The sequence below is a fragment of the Hemiscyllium ocellatum genome, chromosome 15 (genome assembly GCF_020745735.1).
Source record: "Hemiscyllium ocellatum isolate sHemOce1 chromosome 15, sHemOce1.pat.X.cur, whole genome shotgun sequence".
NCBI lineage: Eukaryota > Metazoa > Chordata > Chondrichthyes > Orectolobiformes > Hemiscylliidae > Hemiscyllium > Hemiscyllium ocellatum.
Genome location: NC_083415.1, coordinates 46339379 through 46362720, shown reverse-complemented (window position 1 = coordinate 46362720; position 23342 = coordinate 46339379). Strand labels below are relative to the sequence as shown.

Here is a 23342-nt window from a genome sequence, read left to right as displayed (position 1 = left end):
CAAATCTACCAGCTCAGTGAGCAAACTTACAACCTGAACTACAAATCTTCTCCAAAATTGCAAGTCTGGTTTCTACTGTGTCTTTATTGAACTGGCTGTGAGATAGATGCCTTTAGTCAGCAGCTCATGAATTAGGTCATATGATTATAGCAAGCTAGGAGGCACAATAATACAGCATATAGACCGGTATAACCATACAGGCCAAAGTGGGACATAGTAGAGACATACAGGATTATGTTTTCTAACTCAGCAATATGATTCTTACATATAAATTATCATAAAGTATGAGAAGGATCATTACAATAATCTTAAAACATCAGTGTTCAATTGTGAAAAAAAGGATGCGTTTTTCTAGCAAAGAAGGGCAGGTGAAAAGTACCTTTAATCTTTCTGTATCTTTGATTTCAAATCAGAATTTGAGACCATTTTCATTTTTGCAATTAGTGCAGCCCTTGTTTTTCTTTTGTGATAAACATTATTATTCCCAATAGATTTACTCAAATACAAAAATCAAGTATATCCAAGATTTGGATGTCACTTTCCTATTTGGAGCCATACTGTAACATCTGCCTCTATCACTCTTGAATACAATGAAATATGTATTTCTGATCCATATTCCATTCCTTAACTCCAGTACCAAACTCACTCCACTGAAAGCTTCTCTTGATTCTTTAGGTTTTAATATTACCACTGTTCTTCTGATCTAAGAATGATGCAACTCAAAAGGAGGTCATGCTGGTAGTTCTTCGATGGAATTGCTTAGTTAATTCTACTGCCCTTTCTGTTCTCCATAGCCCTGCAAATATTTTTCACTCAGGTTTTATCTATTTTAATTTTTAAAGTTGCTACTAAATCTGCTTCCATCACTCTCTCTGGCTATGAATTATAGACCACATCTTTGTTAAAAAGAATTGGCTGATTTTACCTCCATCTGTTTTCCTAATCACCTTAAATCTAATTTTTTCTTGTTTTGATCCTTCTAGCATTGGAAGTAATTTCTCCTTATTACTCTCTCAAAACCTTCAATAAACATCTTTAATAAATCACCTTTTTTATTCATTTACAGGATGTGGGCATTGCTGACTGTGCAAGCATTTATTGTCTTTTCTTAGTTGCTCTTGAGGTGGTGGTATTGAGCTGACTTCTTGAACTACTACAGTCAATGTGGTGTAGGCAGATTCACAATGCCACTAGGGAGAGATTTCCAGTGAAGGAGTGGTGAAATATTTCCAAGTCAGGGTGATAAGTGGTTTGGAGGGGAACTTGTAGGGAGTGGTGTTCTGGATGGAATTGATCATGGTTTTGAAAAGTGCTAAGGATCTTTGGCGAATTTCTGTACTGCCTCTTATAGATAGTGCACAATCCTTCAACTAAGTTGAAGTGGCTGAATATTTGTGGATGTGGTGCCAATAAAGCAGCCTGCTATATCCCGAATAATGTCAAGCTTCTTGAGTGTTGTTGGAGCTGATTTCATCCATGCAAGCAGCAAGTATTCCATCACACTCTTAACTTGTACCTTATAGATTGTAGACAGGCTTTGGGATGTCAGGAGGTAACTTATGCATTGCAATATTCCTAGCCTCAGACCTGCTATTGTAGCTACTGTACCTATATGGTGAGACTAGTTCAGACTCTCATCAATAGTAACCCTCAGGATGCTAATACTGGGGGATTCAGGGATGGTAATGCCATTGCAAGGTCCAGTGGTTAGATTGAAGATGGTCATTGCTTGGCATTTGCATGACATAAATGTTGTCAATTTTCAGCCCAAACCTGGATATTTGCATTTAGACATGGACTGCTTCAGTATCTGAGGAATTGCAAATACAGTAGAATATTGTGTAATTATCAGCAAATATCCCCACTTCTGACCTTGTCATGGCAGGAAGGTCATTGAAGAAGTAGCTGAAAAATGGTTGGACACAAGACACTACCCTAAGGAAGTCCTGCAGAGGTGTCCTGGATCTGAGATTACTGATCTCCAACAACTACAACCGTCATCCTATCTTCCTCCTACTCTTCATCATTTGAAGAAAAGCAGACAAACCTTCTCTATTATCTCCACAAGACTTAAGTCCATTACTTCTACTACCAGAGAAACACAGACACAGGGAATAGGCTGTTCGGTTCCTTAAGCTTGCTACACCATTCGAGATGAATGGTCATCTGCCTCAATTTTGTTTTACCAGACTATTTCCATGATCCACTGGATATCATTTATACTGTAACTGGAAATCTCTGGATATTTGTCTGAAGCTCATCAGTGAGCTTCCACAGATCCAAAGGGTAGAGAATTTCAAAGATTTACTTCCTGAGTGAAAAACTTCTTTCTCATCTCAATCTTAAATAGCTAGCTCCTTGTTTGGAGACTGTATCCTTTGGTTTTAGAACTCCCTATTCCTACATCAAGGAGAAACATATATTCTGCAGACACACAGAAAACCATTCAGCATCATCATAAAATCCTTACAATATGGAACAGGCTATTTAGCCCAGGAAGTCCACACCAACCCCCCAAAGAGTATCCACCTAGACACATTCCCCTACCCTAGTGCTCTACATTTCCCTGACTAATGCACCTAGCCTACATATCCCTGAATAATATGGGCAACTTAGCACGGTCAATTCACCTAACCTGCACATATTCGGACTGTGGGAGGAAACAGGAAGAGAGACAGGGAGAATGTGCAAACTCCACACAAACAGTCATCCGAAGCAGGAATTGAACCCGGGTTCCTGACTAACCACTGAACCACCATGCTATCCACGATCTCTCTGGCTTTGATTTCCTTCCTATGTGCCAATAACTGAATACAATGCTGCAGCTGAGGCCTATCCAATAATTTATGATAGTTTAGCATTTCTTGCATTTTTTTTCTAATTTCTGATTACTTCACACTAACGGCATTTTTGCATAGTATATATATTTTCCAATCTTTCTGTTCATGGTTTCAGCTTTAAAATTGTACTATTTAGTTTACTTTACCTCTACCCATTTTCCTACCAAATTATATCACATCACACTTCTCTGTATTTCATTTCACAGACTGTGTTATCATTCTTCACTTATTCTGTCTGAACTCTAGATGCATGATACCATCTGTTTAACTTGCCACAATTCTCAAGGTTTTAAATCAACACTTAAAATGAACTCCTACTTTCAATTCACTCTTCCTTGAATATAAGAAAAACTATCAACTCTTATGACTTTGATAATGTACGTACTTTACATTTTATGATCAATATTTTATGGTCTTCATAACTATTCTTTCCCACTTTAGTCATGGTCAAGTTACAGTTTTGTTTCTCCATCAAGAACATCACTTTCAATTTAAAACTCCCTTACTCTGCCTCAGCCTCAGCCTCAAAACAAACATCTTGGTTTTACTTTTTATAATTAATACCAAACAAAGGAACAGTTTATGCTGTTCATTCATGGAAAATGCAGTTTGTGCTGATACCATCAAAGTTCATTTCTGATCAGACCCATCAAACCAGAGAGACAAGATTGATCTGGGCTAGATTTGAGTGAGACACTTGGTGAAAAGATAAAGTATTGATAAAGGATAGATAATGCATTGTCTCTCAGAGGAAAAGTAAAGCCACTTTTGTTCTTGTTACACCCCATCATTAGTTGAGTCCTATTTGTAATATTCAAGACATATGAACTGCAATGACAGGTCTGAGCATGTGCATTTACTGAAAACACCTGATCTTATTCAAAAATGAGGATATTAACACAAACAATACTAACAACCCTCTGCTGTTAGAAAGATTAATACATTGTGGTTCTGCATGATATTAAATCGTAAAATCCCTGAAACAGGCCATTCTGCCTTTAGGGTCCACACTGATCCTCTGAAGAGCATCCCACCCAGACCCACTCTCCCTACACTATAATCCTGAATTCCCGTTGATAATCCACCTAATCTGCACATCCCTGGACACTATGGGGTCATTTAGCATAGCCAATCCACCGAACCTGCACATTGAACTGTGGGAGGAGACCGGAACATCCATAGGAAACCCACGCAGCTCCGGGGAGAATGTGCAAACTCTAAATAGACTGTTGCCCAATCGAACCCAGGTTCAGGACACAAGATAGCTTTTATTTTAAACAGATTAACTTTTTGTGCGTCTTCATGCATTACATACTGTACATGAGTATTAATTTGGCTTTCACGGCATTTTGAGAATTTGATTTTACAACTTTTCTGCTTTTACAAGGACAAGAAAACTGAAATGGCAGAATAAGTTATGCTCGTTCTGACCTTTTTTCTTAATTAAACAACGTTAAGTGGAAAGATTGTACAGATGTAATCAGTTGGAACTGTCAGATGGCCATTCGGTAACGTCTCATCACAAATCGAGAAAGATCCAAATCCATTTCATATATTTTTAACATTATAAGTTGACTTGACAACTGATTCTCGAACTCTGTTGCACTCTTCCGACAGCAGATAAAGAACAACCTTTAGAAAATCTGCCTCGGTTTCAAAACAAAAATTACAATTCAAGCTCCAGAATCCATGTTGAGAGTAGCTAAAGGTGTTCTGCAATCAGAATCACGGACAACTGAGGGCAAATATCAATTAAAAACATTCGAACAGAGCATTACACTAGCATCCCTCCTTTTACTTCACATATCCGAAGCAATCTTGTTGCACTGTGGTTCTACCTGAAGTTGAAACTGAATGCGAAAAACAATCACTTTGTCCACGCAGTGCTTGAAGTTGTGTGTTCCTCTGAACTGTACCCCCCCTACCGGCTCCAGCAGACTGATTCACTCAGACTTTGAAACACTAGTACTGTGCCAATACTGTATACAAGTCAACTTTGAGGGTGCAAAGTCTCGTTCCTTACCTTGGGTCTTTTTTCCCCGACTCCGGGTGCAACAAATATTACTTATTAATGGCGAAGTATGCATTTCTTGGATTTAAGATCCAAGGCACAACTGAGTTGAATGGACTTCATAAACAAACTAACAGCATAACGGAGGCGATTTTGTACGAGTCTGCTTAGTACAGCATTTCCACCTTCAAACTTGAACCCAAATTGGAAGGTTTTCCTTATTTTATATAATTACTTAAAAATCTATCGCCCAATTTGTTTGTTAAGTTTTAACAACCGGTTGACCATGAACAATGATTGAGTCGCCCTTCTCCAAACTGCAGAAATCGAACTATGACATCGACACGGACATGCAGTACATGCTCTCTCCAGTGCGACCACAAAACCATGTTTTTCTGAATTCAAGAAACAAAACACGCACATTTAAGAATCACACGCGTTTAATCAGGTAAAACTGCAGCAAAGGCAACAACATAGTTACCCTGCGTACATCCATTCGATTCTTTAGGCAAGGATTACCAACAATCCACGTTGGCCACGGAATCTCTCAGAATTCAAATTTAATCTCCAAATCATTGCTATGACACTCAAGAAGAGAAGCATTATTATGTGCGTTCACCCCGACTTTTCTTTCCCTCTTTGAAATTTTCTATTATAATTTCTCAGCAAAATGCCTGATTTCCAGTCAAGAACCGCCCCCTTGGGAAATAATTGGCCGGTTTGCTATTCAATTGGCTGAGATGAAAATGACTAGGATGATTGGCAGATTGTATAGCCCAATAACGAAAGTATGAAGCGGAACATCATCCAACCTACTGTAAATGCCATCAAACCCGAATTTAGACACGAGTTTGCAAAATCCAAATCTGAACAGGAAATCTGAGTGGTAACTCAAATACCGCCACAGTTCAATTAATTAAACGTACTGTAGACCTTTCAGTACTGCATGTTTGCATGAACTTCACTTACAAGATCATAGCATAAACAAATACGCCAATCCAAACTGGTGGCGAGCTCCTCGGTTGTAGGAAAATGTCAGATGATAATACGGATCAGAGTAAAAGAGGTATGAGCTCAGAGAACACGCCAAAGATGGAAAAGATTATTTACGAAGTGATGAGCTAAAATAAAAATAAGAGTTAGAAACTCATTGCAAGATTGAACTGAAGGTTTTTTTTTACACACGGTAATGAACAAAGTTAATTTTTTTTAAGAAAGGCACATGGGTTGACAGGAGCAGCTTCAGTCTTCCCAATACTTTAGCTGGAGGAAGCTGTAAACTCATTACAGCAAAACACATTCGAATTGCTCAGTGGAGTGATCAAAGGGTAAAGAGGTGGCACAAGTGATCATCGATGAACATGTGGAACCGACAGTCATGATTTCGATACACAAAATGTAGGATATGGACAAAAGAAAAAGGACTGATCTGTAAGAAATAATCAATCAGAGAGGTCACAAGAAGTCATGTCGATGCCTTCTGGGATACAAATGGAGACTTAAGTTTAGAAACACAATACAGGAACAGACAAAGACTTAGGGCAAACCCAGGAGCTTCTGTGAAGACAGATGATACAGAAATTTTTATTTCAGTTTTGTTCATGAGCAATTCCACCGAAGAACAAGTAATTCTTATAAAAATGTTTCCAATAGTTAATGTTTCAAGTATTGCGGGTACATAATATAAAACTTTCCTTAAAATATGACAATTAAATTGTAATCATAATAATTTGATTAAAATCAAGAATTAGTTTGTTTCCAATTGGTTGTGCACTTGAGGCTGGAATTCAACAAGTGCTTAATCTATTCACGGTCACGTTATCTTTGACGAAATTGTCCCGTTTTTGCACATTATCGAAACCCGATCACTATACAAGAATTCACAACTGTATCATACTTATGATAGGTCACTGTCAAATACTGCCTAAGTTCAGTTAATGATGAAATTAGTTTAATTACTATCTTATTTAATGTGACTACTTGTGGGGATTAAATGAATAATGGGGAAGGGCAGAAGGAAAGTTATTTTAAAAGATTATTTATTGCACTGAGTTTGTTCTAATCAACTTCACCAATTTATGAAGATTTTTTCCAGTAATGAGCAAATACCAACACTGAACTAATCAGTGAAAGTTTTTATTTGATGTACACACTAACCACCAGAATTGCCTTCTAAAAATCCAACTTCACTATTGCTTTTTCACCCCAAGAGTTTGTACAATACAGGAGCAGTATCAGTTCTAACAAATCCTAATCAAGGTGCATTAACTCTAATGTACACTAGAATTTGCTGCATTTCCATAGGCAGATAAAATCCATAAACTGTTCAGTTCCCTCGAATACCTCTCTGCAAACTGTATTTAGCAGTTGATTCTGCATGCAGTATATATAAGCAACTGAGATTTCTAGTTGGCCACATTATAAACATACGAACTCAAAGCAAGAATTCATAACTGATGGAGAATGAACTGTTATGTGGTGATTAATAGATTAAAAGAATGCAGCAAGACAAAAATTGCACCTTATGCTAAAATCAAACTTATACAACCCACTATCTTTTATAGAAATGTTATGATAGAGGATTTTTGCTTCAAGTGCTTAGAATATTCGAAATGCTTTCTTTGGGAATACGTATTTCATGCTCTTATAGATGATGTATAATGGATTTAAATTGTGTGACATTCTGTACTTAAAACATTAAAATTTACTGCAAACTCCAGTACTCTGACAACTAATGCACAGCGTTTAATCAACAATATTACTTACAAACACTTCTCATAAAAACATATTGAGCAATTCATCATTTGGGTTAGCCCTTATGCTCATCATGAAAAGTCCTTACTGTGCATCTTGTTGGAAATACACAGCAGAACACTTCAAAAAAGTTGTGAACTGCCTAGGCTTGTCAATGCTGACTTGATTACATTACAATGATGTCTTGCCTGCAGCAATGATTGTCATTTTAAAATAAAGTGCTTATGCTGAATATACTACAATCTGAAATAACCATTGTATTATGTCATAAAAAGCTGAAGATACTTTACAAGCTTATTTTGCTTGCATTAAAATATTGAAAAATATTAATCAAATCAGCGTAATGTTTGGACTGATACTCCTTTAACTGCTGCTTTTATCTTAATGGAATTGAAGGCAAATTCTTGGCATTCAGCTAAACTTATTTATTAGGACTTTGTCTGTCAAATAGTTTATATATTTTTAAAAAGTATTAATTAGAGAGGTGCACCACTGGTTAGAATAACATTTATTGATAATCCCCAATGCCCTCTAGCTGCCTCCTGAACCACCATGCAATTAAACTGTATTAAATGTGCAAAATGACATTGCAAAATTTGAGTATCAACTAAAGTCCAGACATATCAAAAGCTAAAATTTAACAGAATGCTGTCTGACCTGCAGACTTTTATGGTTCTCATTTCAGAACTCCACCATCTCCAGTATTTTGTTATATTAAAAATTAACACTTCAGGAATGTTATAAAAAGCAAATTAAAAACAAGTTTACAGCAAAATGAAATTGTAATGATATGTAATTACCTGCTAATTAATATCTATATGTCTGATACAAGTAATTGTCAATCCGAGCACTATACACGACTTGAGAGTAAATGGTAGCCTAATGTTATGTCTTTTGACAAGCAATCTAGATGCCTCGGCTGAGAGGACATGACTTCAAATCCCACAAGAGCAGCTGGTGAGATTTAAATTCAATTGATCATTTTGGAATTCTTTGGGGGAGGGGTGATGGCCGAGTGGGAACAGCGCTAGACCGTTTACCCAGAGAGCCTAGAAATTTCTAGGGACCCAGGTTCAAATCCTGCCATGGCAGATGGTGGAATTTATATTAAATAAATATTTGCAATTAGGAATCTAGCGATGACCACAAAACCATAGTCGACTATCAGAAAAACCCATCTGGTTCACTAATGTCCTATTGGGAAGAAAACTGCAGTCTTCATCTGGTCTGGCCTATTTGTGTCTCCAGACCTACGCCAATGTGGATGACACTTGACTGCCCTCTGGACAACTAGGTCTGGGTAATAAATGCTTGCCTGGCCAGTGATACCCACATCCCATGAATGAATAAAAGAAATTCAAAAGTTTCAGTGATAGTGACCACAAACTATTGATTGTTGGAAATATCCATGCTGCTCACAAATGCCCTTTAGGGAATGAAATCATAAAATACATTCTATTTAGCCTACATGCAATTCCAGTCTTGCCACAATGTGCCTGAAATGGTGCAGCAACCTATTCCATTTGTGAGAGAGAGAGAGAGAGAGAGAGAGAGAGATCGCATTGGCATACGCAAAATGCACCAACTGGGAGGTAACTACAAACATCACAACTTTCTGTACTCATGTTCAGGCATACTGGTGCTAGGGAGTGGAAGACCTTTAGATTGTAATAATTTAATCGCAGCATCAGGCATTTCAAGGTCATTGAAATCGTGTAATTCCCTTTACTTTGTCTTAATAATATGATCACCCAAATATTCAACTTAGTTACTGTGTAACCTTTTCTTTGTTTCTTACTACTGACCAACAGGAAGTACTAAGGATTATAAATTAGTTTACAGAATTTTCTCTTCATTGATCCTGTCACATGATGGGCACAAATACACCATAAGTGTAAATTTAAAATTAATTTTCATACCAATAAAACCAACATATCATTTCTCTTAGAACAGTCATCAATGGTTAGATAGACTAGAGTTTCATCTCATCATTCTGGGTAGAAATAATCTCAAATGATAAAGAGAAATATTACCACCACCCAGTACCCACAATCTCATTTGTCAAGCCTCTACAAAAAGTTCATTCTAGGTTGTAGCTACGAAGTAAACACTTTTCTGTTCAAATTAAGATGTCATACACAATACCACTGTGATATCTTGTTTAAAATTATACACAAAATTTGATTATCATATACTTCTGTTAAAGACAATGAAAGTAGACAAATAATATATTAATGGTATAGTTAAGTAAAATAGGAATGAGTTATACTAAATCACTTTCAGGTACAACCTTTGTACCATGGAATGTGAAGCACTTAGTAACAGTAAAATACTGTTCTAAAAATAATTATGAACCACTCCTTTGGTGTGCTTCAATTATAGCAAAATGCCAGCTGTTTAGTTTCTTCTGTACTCTTAACTTAGTTGAATGTGTGTGTGTGTATGGTTTTGAAAATTAGCGAAGTCTTATGGGAGCAGAGATGAGGAATGTAATTCAGAATTGGTGCAACAGCCATCTAAACGTTAGAGACACTGGAGTCAGGAGTCACAGAGCTGAACATAGCATTCTGGGGACTTTTAAAAATACATAGAAAATTATAGTGAGGATTAGCTTTGTGAAATTATGGTATTTTATGGATTATTATTTTATCTGAAAGTACCATCACATCTATAAAAGAAAGACCATCACAAAGAAACTCAAGCTAGAAGGCTATTTTGCCTCCAGACATCTTTATGGAAAATATTGTTTTTTAAAAAAACAGTCCACCAACAATGACAGTTCAGTGATGAGTAACAAATCTCATCTATCTCTAGTAAAATGTGATCTTGTCCTAATGCATTCAGTCTTGGGCACAAGTGCAGAAAATCAATTCCTCAGATGAGAAAAAAAGCATGAGTAACAATTTTAAACAACAGATACAATTTACCATAGTTGCATTATAACTAATCAAGATTTTAAATATTTAAATCTTTTGAAATTAAAATATTTTGCTCATGAATTTAATGTTTAAGTAATGGCATCTTGAATGTCAAAAACTAATTATTTCTTCTGCTAAAAGCCATTAAAAGAAACAGAATAAAAAGATGGTTGACAAACATTTGGCAATCTTCGAAACACGACACTATGTCACACAGAGATGGAATAATGGAGACTATTACACGATAGAAAGTATATTTGGACAAAAGCTATTAGGTAGTGCTTCTTTCATGTTTTTATGAATGTTCATCAACTTTTTTGAACATGACACTTGCACCTAACAGATTCTTAAGTCAATCAAAGCACAATGTTTCTCTCCATAATTTATCTTCATCTGAATGCTTAAAATTTTAACTAGTTATCTACATATAAACAACCACTTTAAGCTACTACTAGATTCAGGAAGTAACTGTAACAAATGAGACAAATACTTTAAAATTTTGGCTGCAAAATCCAAGATCACATCTGAAAAGGTTTTAAAACTAGATTAGTTTCGATAAAACCTTTTTGGTTGCATGTGCTTCTTTCATAAAATGATTCTATGGTTCCGAGTCAGATCTTCTACGTCACTTCTGTACATTTTGAAAAATGTGAGAACATTGAAATGCTCTATTGCTTTGCTCTACTGAATGGTAGAGGTTTACATCATTTTGCAGCAGCAATCCAAATTTACAGAGCCAATGGAAGCATCTTCCGAAAAGCTATTGTGTCAGCAAACAGGAACACATTATTTTTTAGATCAAAAGTAACAACAACCCAATAAAATTGAGCTCAGGTTTGGTTATTCAAAGAAACTTCATCTTCCTTTAAATTTTTGACATTTAAATTAATGAAGAATTGTTGATGTACTTTTTCCAGTCCTTTTCCTGTAAATGCTAGAGAAAACACCATTTGCTATTGAGGCAAAGCAATTTGTTTACTGTACGGAAAAATTGACTGATGGATAAGAGAAAGCCATGCAAATGATAAGAGAAGCATGGCAACCAATATACACACCGATGAGATCAGATTTAACATTTAGAAAGAAAGGATTTTAATAGTCTGTTGAATAGCAATGCCATATATACTAATAAACATTGCATTCTATTACTTGGTGCTAAACGTTGCTTGTAGAATCGCACAGACTGCTGAAATTTTAAAGTTAGCCAAAAACGTGTACAAAAGATCTACTCTAAATCACAGCCGGGTCTGTGCTTCAGGGACATATATCTCAATACTATCTGCGCTCTCTGTTGCAGAGTTCTGTCGTACAGATGCAGCCCGTTTAGCTGCCATTAATCGCTTGCGAGCTTCCTGACGTTGCTTGTCTGCTGAATCGGTTAGCTTTTCACGATTTATAGGAGTCTTAGCCTTTGCTGGTTTCTTTGGCACGGGCGGGGGCAGCTTTTTCTCTTCCTTTGAGAAAAAAATACTAATATTAAAATGAATGCTGTTATTCTAATCAAGGTTACAATTGCTGTCTCATTATGTATCAAAATGTTTACTAGGATTTGTTGGCATACCATTTTTCCCTCAAAATAATTAGCTAATTTCTGAAGAAATGAAATCTACAGCAATTCTGTAATGTAAAAAAAATCAATGCCAAGGAAAGCTGAAGTAGTAAGCACAACCAAAGTACAGTATTTCCAAATACACTCGACACTGTAGTGTCCCCATTGCCTCAAGAATAGATGGGAGCGCCATCAGTACGCTATGGGCAGCACAACGGTTAGCACTGTTGCCTCACAGCGCCAGAGACCTGGGTTCAATTCCCTCAGGCAACTGTCTGTGTGGTGATTGCACATTCTCCCAGTGTCTGCGTGGGTTTCCTCCCACAGTCCAAAAATGTGCAGGTTAGGTGAACTGGCCATGCTAAATTGACCATAGTGTTAGGTGAAGGGGTAAATGTTGGGAAATGGGTATGGGTGGGCTGCTCTTCGGAGGGTCGTGTGGACTTGTTGGGCCTAAGGGCCTGTTTCCACACTGTAAGTAATCTAATCTAATCTAAAAATACTAGATGCAAGGGCAGAAAATGACAATGCCACCACCAGTTTAGACTGAGTAGCGAAACTATTGTGCTTCCTGTCACTGACAGACGTCCCCTGACAAGTGAAGATATCCAAAGGAACAGAATTTTCAGAATTTGTGCACAAATAAACTGATTCTGCATCATGATTTATTGCAATGCAACTTTAAAGTTGTGAGAAAATGGTTCCTGATATTCATTCATGAGTTACAAATGTAGTATAAATTCAGTGTTAGGCCCTGATCTCAGTATTTCAAACAATTCCTCCTCCAGGTGACTCACTTCATTCTTCTCAAGGTCAAACCAGACTGGATTTAAACTCATCGATACTGGAACAACTTGTGGTTCCTTTAACATAAAGAAGTATCCCAAGTGCATCACAGGACCATTATAAAACTCAACTGAACCACACGAGGTAGTTTTAGGTCAGATAATGGCATGTTTTAAGAAATGTCTTAAAGGTGAAAAACAAGGTATAAAGTGTAGATAGGAAATTCCAGAATTTTGTGGGTGAAATAATAGGCACAGCCATCAATGTTGAAGCAATTCAAACCAGGGAAATGCATTAGAAGCTAGAGAAAACAACAGATTTCTCAGGAGGGTTGGTGGGGTTAGAAAAGATTACAGGGATAGTGAGGGGAAAAGAACCACGTAGAGATTTGAAAACAAGGACAAGAATTTTAAAATCAAGATATTGCATGCCAGGGAGTCAATGCAATTCAACAAATATAGCAAGGGCAGGAGAGTGGGACTTGAGTTAGCACACAGGTCATAGAGCTTTGAGTTACCTTAGCTTACAGGATGTGGGAGACCAGTCAGGAGTATTGGAACAGTTGAGTCCAGAGGAAATAATAGTATTGGATGATGGCAGACTAGCTGAGACAGTGCAAGGTCAAGCAAATCTTCAGATGTGGAAATTGACAATCTTCGTGATGGTACAAATTAGGCCAGAAGCTCACCATGAGATTAAGTATGACATTAAATATGAACAGACTAACTAAATCTTTGACTGTGCCGGGGACAGGAATAGTATGGTAGCTAAGAAATAGATCTTGGAAAAGACATAAAAAACAGTGTCTTCAGATATTCTAATATTAATTGCTCATGAAGTAGTGAATAACTGCAATGTTTGCACCTTGAGGTCTTTCAAATGCTGAAAGTACTGAAATAAAAACAGAAAAATGTTGGAAACATTTCAGGGTGATGAGCTTGGGTCTCTGACAAATCACTGGCCTGAAATAAAATATCTTCCATAGATACTACATTGCGTTTTGAAAATGTACAAACCAATGACAAAGGTTCAGTCGATCAGCTGTACCGCTAAAATAATTATTCAGTAGATAGTATACCACGTTTTTGCAAACCTTCTGTGCAGATTAGTGGATTCAAAGCATAAATTTTCATCCTAACCATCCGTTTTCAATTTCACAAACATATTAAAATGCAGAAAAGGAAATTAAATTCAAATTCTGGGTGCAAACTATTTAGCGAGCACATATTTATCCAGCCATTAGTTACTAAAATATGTCACACCTTACACAATTTCAGAATATCTCAAAGCACCTTACAGCTGATGAAATACTTTCTGAAATTCTGTCACATGACAGTTAATTTTTATGTAGCAGACTCCATAAACAGGAATGTGATAATCACCTGATATTGTATGCTAGTGATGTTGATTGAGAGATAAATATTAGGTTACTGGGAATAACTTGCCTGCTCTTCAAAGATTAACTAATAGCTCAGCCCAGCATCCAATGATGAATATTCTTGCCTGTAGCGTTATTGAATATTTCCTTTTGCCAAATGTTTTGCAGTACTGTATGAATGTTCTATCTTTTCACAACTTGAAAAATACAGCATGCAATAATAATAATATGCAGTCCTTCTTGTATAAACTAGGTGAATTTCAAGACAAACCACAAGTTTCAGTCAACAGCACCACACTCCAAATCCTTTTGCCCTAAAATCAGACCACACTAAACCTAATTTTAATATTAATTTGTATTTCTTTATACTTCATACACATGTACAAACAAGGAGCAGGAATAGACCATTTGATCCTTCAAGCCTGCTTCAGTAAATAATATCATTATTGATCTGATTGTAACCTCAAATCCACATTCCTGCCTTAATCCTATAACTTTTCACCTCTTTTCTCATTGAGGATTCATCCACCTCAGCTTTAAAAATATTCATAGCTCTACTTCCACCACTTTTCAGGAACAGCATTCCAAAGACTTATGACTTGCAAATTAAACAAATATCACCTCATGATTTTAAATGAATGATCACTAGTTGTAGATTCTTCCACAAAATTAAATATCCTCTCAACATCTAGCCTATTAAAACTCAAGAGCTTCAGTGTTGCAATCAGGTCACTTCTTACTCTTAACTCCAGCAGATACAAGCATAGCCTTTCCAACCTTTTCTCATAAGCCAATCCACCCATTCCTATTATTAGTCAGCTAAACCTTCATGAACTGTTTCCAATGCATTTCCATCCTTCTAACAGCTATTATAAAATCATTTATTTATACTGCTGTGGTGCATTTCTCCATATAGAAATATCATAGTTACATTCAAAGCATACCATTTACCACACGTCAAATTTTGAGATAAAATTGTAACCTACCTTCTTTTCTGGCATTTCAATAATTTGCCAGTCATTAGTTTTAAGATGATAAAGTTCATCAAATTTCAAGCTAATATCTTCAATGGAAAGCTGCAACATGTCCCAAAAACCAGCCAAATCTTGTGCAGTCGGTCGTGGGTTTGCATTTTGATTCTACAAAAAGCATAAGCACAAAAGTGACAATCAAGATTATGAAGTGTTGCTCCTTGTTCCTTTTCACTGAGTTGTCTCTTCCTTCTCCAATTCATGCTTTTGTTGGCAAAGAAGTTGATTATGAATGGCTTTGCATCCAGGCCAAATTTGCTTCACCCTAAATTCACACTTGTGCTTCAGAAGCAACCAAATCTGTACAGCATTCAATGTTCAAGGTATTTTCTAATCAAACCTGTTCAGCTATGCTACTACATACTCTTGGAGCACGTAAGACTTGAACTTAGGCCTCCTTGTTCAGAGGTAAGGCCACTACCACTGCACTACAACAGCTGTTGAAAGGTGATTTTGCCATATTGTCATAAAATTAAAAGTACTGGAGAGCAAGGAGGATTGTTGGGAAAGGAAACACTTCATCACAGGATGTGGTCGAAGCAGCAACCACTGCATCATCAATTTTAATATTTGTGGTCAGCTGTTACAACCTTATGAATCAGGATTGTCAGGAATCAATGGTTACACCCTAATCTTCATGATTCAGGATCAGATTATTTACTGAATTTGCACATTGAGCAATCATGTAGCTCCCTTTGTTGGTTTTACCACTCTACATATACAATGTACATATAAATATAAATTTAGACATACATAAGGGAGGCGATGGCCGAGTGGCATTATCACTGGACTGTTAATCATCAATGTGGTGGTCCAGAATATCAAATTATTTCATATAATGCAATTATATTGAAGAAATTATTTCCAATAGCCAAATGTAGACGTCATACTGGTCAGAACATAGATAACCATACATATCAAATAAATTTCTACGCAAGTCATGTGAATGATGTATTTGTATTCAATGGCAAGTGATATTTGATTATCAACTGTAGTTCAAGATAGATTTTAGTTAGAAAGTGTATAATTTGATTACAGAAACAGTCATGATAACATTGAAAGAGATTTTTGCTACTCAAGGAATTCAACATATAGTTGTTCAACAGACCACGTTTTGCAAATTGATACTTCAAGTATTTTCCAGAAGTTATTGGATTCCAAAGTATCACAAGTTTGTCAATATATCTTTGGTGTAATGGAGTAGCTGAACATGGAGTCTGAACTATCAAACCAATTTTGAAAAGAAATGAAGAATTTCAAACAGCAGAACTGAACCACAGACCCGCTCCATTATGAAGACTCTTTCCTATGCAGGGTCATTCTCATAGTTCCTACACCAAACTTCGTCACCTGAAATAAATTTAGTGGGGTCTTGTGACCTGCATTGGTGTTCACGATTCTGTTTCACCCTCCCCCCAATCCAGGCCTGGAAAGATCAGATTTAACCTGGTACGGTGTCTTTTCCCTAAGCTGGAGCTATCCCTGGAGTTGCATAGGAGTGATCCTGTAATCGAATGGGAACCAAGACAGTTTTTTATGGAGTGAAGCTGTAGGCTATTTCTTTTAGCCTGCGTTCAAAGTTTGCACTGCTCTTTCTGCCAGACCATTGGATGGTGGATGGTATGGTGCTGCCCTTGTATATCAAATGCCATTTGACTTTAGGAAATGCTCAAATTCCCTGCTGGTAAACAAGTAACCACTCGCAGTTCACTTTGGCCAGATCCAGTCTTATCATAAAATTGACCTCCTCTCAGTTCAGGACCTTTTATTCCTGTTCAACTTTGTTCCTTTTCATACCTACCTTTCAATCTTAGAGTCACTATCACCAAAATGCTCCCCCCATTGACACTTCTACCATTTGCCCAACTTTGTTCTGTACAATTAGGTCAAACTGCCATACCTACATGCTGGCTTAAAAAGATCTAATTTTAAAAAATTCATTCACTGGATGAGGGTGCCACTGGCTAGCCAGCATTTATTGCCAATCCTGAATTGCCCAGAGGGCAGTTAACAATCTGCCACATTGCTGTGGGCCTGGAGTTACATGTAGGCCAGACCAGGTAAGGATGGCAGCTTCCTTCCCTGAAGGAATCAGTGATCCAGATGGGTTTACCAAACAGTCGACAATAGATTTTATGGTCATCATTAGACTCTTAATTGCAGACTTTTGTTGAATTCAAATTCCAATGTCTGCTGGAACAGTTCCAAATGATTTTAAATTTTCTAATCACATGTCTGGTAATGTCAGACCTTGGATGCAGAAAGATCTGGTGCTGGCAAAACTGAAACACCTGGTAGCAAGGGGAGAAACCAAAGGGCTGTCACAACCAGAAGTGAAACCTTTTTAGACACAGAGAGACCAGATCACAGAAGTGGATGGCATATTATTATGTGGAGCAGAAGTGACTATCCTCAGCAAAGTGTGATCTGGTCTCTCCGTGTTTGGAATTTGAATTCAACAAAAGTCTGCAATTACGAATCTAATGATGACCATAAAATCCATTGTGGGCTATTTGGTAAACCCATCTGGATCACTGATTCCTTCAGGGAAGGAAGCTGCCATCCTTACCTGGTCTGGCCTACATGTAACTCCAGGCCCACAGCAATGTGGCAGATTGTTAACTGCCCTCTGGGCAATTCGGGATCGGCAATAAATGCTGCTTAGCCAGTGGCACCCTCATCTTGTGAATGAATTTTTAAAAAATTAGATCTTTTTAAGCCAGCATGTAGGTATGGCAGTTTGACCTAATTGTACAGAACAAAGTTGGGCAAATGGTAGAAGTGTCAATGGGGGGAGCATTTTGGTGATAGTGACTCTAGGATTGAAAGGTAGGTATGAAAAGGGACAAAGTTGAACAGGAATAAAAAGGTCCTGAACTGGGAGGAGGTCAATTTTATGATAAGACACGATCTGGCCAAAGTAAACTGCGAGTGGCTACTTGTAAGGAAATCTATAAGCAGAAGTCATTCAAAAAGGGAATGAGCAGAAGTACAGAGCCAACTTATTCCCACTGAGGGTTAAGGGGAACTGATAAGTCAGTGGAATCCTGGAAGAATGTACAAGAGTTTATAAGGAAAAAAAAAGGCAAGCTTCTGGCAGCTACCCATGACTAAAACAGCAATAGTCCTACAGGAGTATAGGAAGTGCAAAGGTTACCGAAAAAAATAAATTAGAAGATTGAAGAGGGAGCAGGAAAAGAGAGTGGCAGGTAAAATAAAAGGAAAATCTAAAGGCATTTTAGAAGTGTTTTAGGGGTAAGAGGATAATCAGAAGAGTACAACCAAGGAGGGACCAAAGTAGCACTTTATCCGGAGCCAGGAGATTAAGGCAATGCTTTGAATGAGTACATGGCATCTGTATTTACTATAGAAAGAGATGGTCTGAGTATAAAAATCAGGGGAGAATAAACTTAAACATTGAGAAGGTGGAGGAATGAACCATCTTAATGGGGTCAAGACAGGATAGTTCTTCAGGCTCTAATGAGGAACATCCCAGGTTGATGTAGAAGGGAGGAAACTGGCCCTGAAGTTCATTTTTACATCCATTATGGCCCCAGGAGATGTGCACAGGACTAAGTCATGTGGTATTACTATTCAAGGAGGGAGGTTGGGATAAACTGGGCCCCTATAGAGAAATGAGTCTAATGTCAGTGGTTTTCATGGAGGAAGTGACTTGGTGTGTAGGTAAGGGTAGTGTAGTGGATGTAGCCTACATGGACATCTGTAAAGTTTTATCACGATGTCGTATGGGAGACTAGTCAAGGTGTTAAGAGACCAGGGGATACAGGGCAACTTGGTAAACTGGATTCAAAATGGGCTTGAGACAGGAGGCAGGAGGTGCTGGTCAAAGGTTGTTTTTGTGACTGGATACTCAGTGATGTACCATGGGGCTTGGTGCTGGATCTCAGGCCATTTGTAGCGCACATAATGATCTAGACACAAGTGGAGGAGGTTTGATTAGTGGTGTTTAAATATAACATAAAAATTGGTTGTGAAGTAACTAGCAAGGAGAAATGCCTTGCTATTTGTCTGGGACAGCAGACACAGGCAGGTCAAATGGGCAGATGGGGTTTGACTTTGCTTAGTGAAATGTGATGCATTTAGGTAGAACAACCAAGCTACATGATGAATGATAATATCCTCTGAAATGCTTAGGATCAACAGGATCTTGGTATACATGTCCATAGATTGTTGAAGACATTGGGCCAGGTGGATAGGATGTTTAAAACAACATATGGGATACTTGCTTTTATTAGTCAAGGCATTGAATATAAAAGCAGGGAGATTATGACTGAGATTATGACTGAGATTAAGCTGTTGATTAGGCCACAGCTGGATTATCATGCACAGTTCTAGTCACCATGGTATAGGAAGGATGTGGTTGCACTGGAGGGGGTGCAGAGGAGATTTACTAAGCCCAAACTGGAGTGTTTCAATTTTGAAGATCGATTAAACACAGAGGGGCTATTTTTAGTGGAGCACAGAAGGCTGAAGGGGGATTAAGGTCTACAAAAGTATAAGGTGCATAGAAAGAATAGATAAGAATGAACTTTTCCCCTTCGTAGAAGGCAGATTTAACTTGAGACCAAGAGGTTTAGAATGGATTTAAGGAATTTGTTCTTAGTGTGTGGAGGTATCTGGAACTTACTTCCTAAAAGAATAGTAAAGGCAGTAGCAGATATACAAAAACATTTCAAGATAAATCAGATGTAACTGTGACCAAAAACAACTGTAGTTTGAATGTGCAATGCTCAACAGAACTTCATAGAACAAAACTCACATTTAACAAAGCCCCAAAGAGGTTTTTAAAACTTAATAAAGAACTTCAAAATGAAACAATGTGGAATCAATGCATCTATGATGTCTGAATTTTCTACGTAGGATAAATAACATGCTAAAATATGGTTATTTTGGAAGATGTGGGATTTATCCATTCGGTATTAAGGCAGGAGCCAGTTCAGCTGGACCAGCTGTTCAGTGAAACTCTGATGTACCACAAAAAATGTCCTATAGGGGGAGACCTTATCTACTTCAAACTCAGAAAAGGCTGCTACTGCTGAAGAGGCATTTACACAGGGAAAGAATGTGAATGCACAGAGAAAAATTATTGCAGCAAAGTATAATGCAACAGACCGAGCAATAATTTTGCAGAGGTCTTATGGGAAAGTTATATTCCAATGAGTTTGAATTATGAATTGAGCATACTTCTCATTCACATAGCATGCAAGAGGTCGCAGAATACTGCAGTGCAGGTCACCATTCAGCTCATTGAATCTGCAGTTGCTAATATTGTCATAAACCCTCAGTAACTGCTTCTTTACCAGTTTCCCCACTATTTGTTAGCCTGTAAATACACCAAGTAGTGCCGTAAGATTACGTACAGTGTGGAAACAGGCCCTTCAGCCAAAAGGTCCACACCAAGCCTCTGAAGTGCAACACACCCAGACCCATTCCCCTACATTTACCCCTTCACCTAACGCTACAGGCAATTTAGCATGGCCAATTCACCTAAACTGCACATTTTTGGACTGTGGGAGGAAACCGGAGCACCCGGAGGAAACCCACGCAGACACGGGGAGAATGTGCAAACTCCACACAGACAGTTGCCTGAGGTGGGAATTGAACCCGGGTCTCTGGCGCTGTGAGGCAGCAGTGCTAATCACTGAGCCACCGTGTCACCCACCTTAACTGCTTTATTGCTTCTTAAATTAGCTAAATGGATCATTTCTTTTTGGCACTCGTTCTGTTACTGAGTATTAAGCAATGCTAAACCCAATAGACATATGTGCAGAACGGAAAGAGGAAAAAAAATGGATTCTTGATACTATATAAGAGCTGCCCTTTGCGACACAACAAACAGGCAGTTAACAGTAAGTACAAAGTTGAAATTGTCTAAATTTTCTACGTTTGTAATTTTATATCAATTAAAATTACAGTCGCAAAATCAACATTCCCAAGGTCAGATTCAGAGTCCATATTGAACTTGCCTTTTTTTCAAAAATCAAAGTCTACGGGATTCACTGATAGTGTCAGATCAGCCACTTATTGTATACCCTGCCTAATATTCTATCAACCTCCCTCCCCAAACATCAATGAAGAGAGAGAAGTTTGGCAAAATTCAATAAACTAAATATTACAATCAGTTCTCCACATCAGAATTTGAGAATCAAATTTACTGAAATTTCTTGATTACATATCTTCATCTACTGAATTGGCAGAGCATAGATTACAGAGGGAATAGTTGATAAATTATGTGAGAACTAAATGAAAAAAAAATTGTAACTGACTGAAGAAATGCACAGATCTAAAAATAGATAGTCTTTGTGAATACAACGTATTTGTTTAAATGGATGAAGTTGGTGCTCTGATATGGACACTGCAACTGCACTTCAATCATCCAATTCACCTCTTGAATGTCTTGATTGATGTTGCCTCCAACCACAGTATATTCCAGACCTTAACCAATGGCTGCATGAAAAACCTTCATATCAGGTCACCAAATTGCCGATTTTGTTTTGCCAATTACCTTAAGACTGTCTCTTGTCTTCAATCTTTGCATGAATGAGAACAGTTTCTCCTTGTTCACATGTCTAGGGCTTCAGGATTGTTTTTTTTTAAAAAAAGTCAAATCTCTGCAGCTTTTATCCTCCCAGAACATCCCAACTTCTTCAATCTATTGACATAGCTGATGTCCACCCCTGGAACCACTCCGTGAATATTTCCTACACTCCAACACCTTCTCATTTTTCCGAATGCGTGATGCCAAGAACTAGGCATAATACTCCATTTGAGGCCAAGCCTGTATTTTACACAGGTTTAATACAACTTCCTTCCTTGCCCCTACAGATTAAGCTGAGGGCACATGTTAGTTCTGAAGCGGGTTTCACTGAATGAAAAGTCACAAAGGGAATGTTTGATTACGCTTCGCTCTTTCCTGCCCAACACATAATTAGGGACAAAATTTCCTTCCCAACCATGTGCTAGGATTTGTTTGTGCAACGAAACAGAAGATTTTCCTGCTCAGCATGGCTTACTCCCATGCGAGGGTATGGGTAGTGTGCGCCTGTGTTTGTAATGTGCATGGGCATTTCAATTTACATACTGAGTCATTGGGAGAACCGACAAACATTGCTGCAAAATCACTGAAGAATTGCCGTTGCCTATTGTAAATGATGTGGCACAATTCAGAATTCACAATGTAAAATCAATTAAGTATTTTATCTTATTGCATCCAATTAGAATACATGCTCATAATTACAATCAAATTACTCTGACCCATAAGATGTGTAAAATGTATATATACCAGATTTTGCTCGCAGAGACCATGGAACTGCTGTAATTTCTGGGACATCAGAAGTTGTGCACTTCCTACTGCACTTCGGATTTTTCCTAGGACTAAAGAAAAAACAAATGAACATTTTCCATGTGTAGATCAAGCTACATTCTGTACTATATTGAAAAAATGAATAAAGTGTTAAAATTAAAAATCTGAAGATCAGGTAAGAAAACACAGGGCAAAACAAAAAGATTCAAAATAATTTTGCATTACATTGCTGTAGCAGAATCTAACTCCCTCACTTGAAGTTTTCTACTTTTTCCCTTCAATATCTGAAAGCTAGACACCAAATTCTGCTGTTCTACCTACCTTCCATTCTACATAGCTTCCTGTTATGTTCTTTTCAAATGTACATTAAAATACTAAACATCTTCCTGTCACTTCCTGCAATGTGTTAGAGGATGAGAACAGTTATGAAGTAGTTCCAGAAATACTCTTCATTCCTTCAGCCCTATGCTTAGACCTGAAGACATCACCTACTCAAGGGTAGTAGAGGTGACACTGATCCAGGTTCCTTCTAGAGAAAGTGAACACAGTTGTAAGTCATCTGAACCTGAGAGTGCTTAGCAGTATAGTGTTAAGTGGTGCAAACAAACAATAATACATCAACACTGTAAGACAGTACTAGAATCAAACTTATCAGCTGTAAATGATTTTCCTGCCATTTGTGCAGTTATGATTTTATATATATTTAAATAGTTGAAACTAAAAACATTCGAATCAGCTACAAAAAACGTCC

At 37.6% G+C, this 23342-nt stretch overlaps 1 protein-coding gene across 2 annotated transcripts in view; it reads right to left on the bottom strand.

Moving 5' to 3' along the window:
- Positions 1–10302: 10302 nt before the first annotated feature.
- LOC132822969 (disks large-associated protein 4-like) overlaps positions 10303–23342 on the bottom strand; it is a 222005-nt gene continuing 208965 nt past the window's right edge. For both annotated transcript variants that reach the window (XM_060836438.1, XM_060836439.1), the window contains 3 exons: positions 22571–22662; positions 15223–15375; positions 10303–11977 (listed from right to left, as the gene is read on the bottom strand). In XM_060836438.1, the coding sequence (XP_060692421.1) occupies positions 11759–11977; positions 15223–15375; positions 22571–22662 (464 nt within the window). In that variant the 3' untranslated portion in view covers positions 10303–11758. The remainder of the gene's footprint in view (positions 11978–15222; positions 15376–22570; positions 22663–23342) is intronic.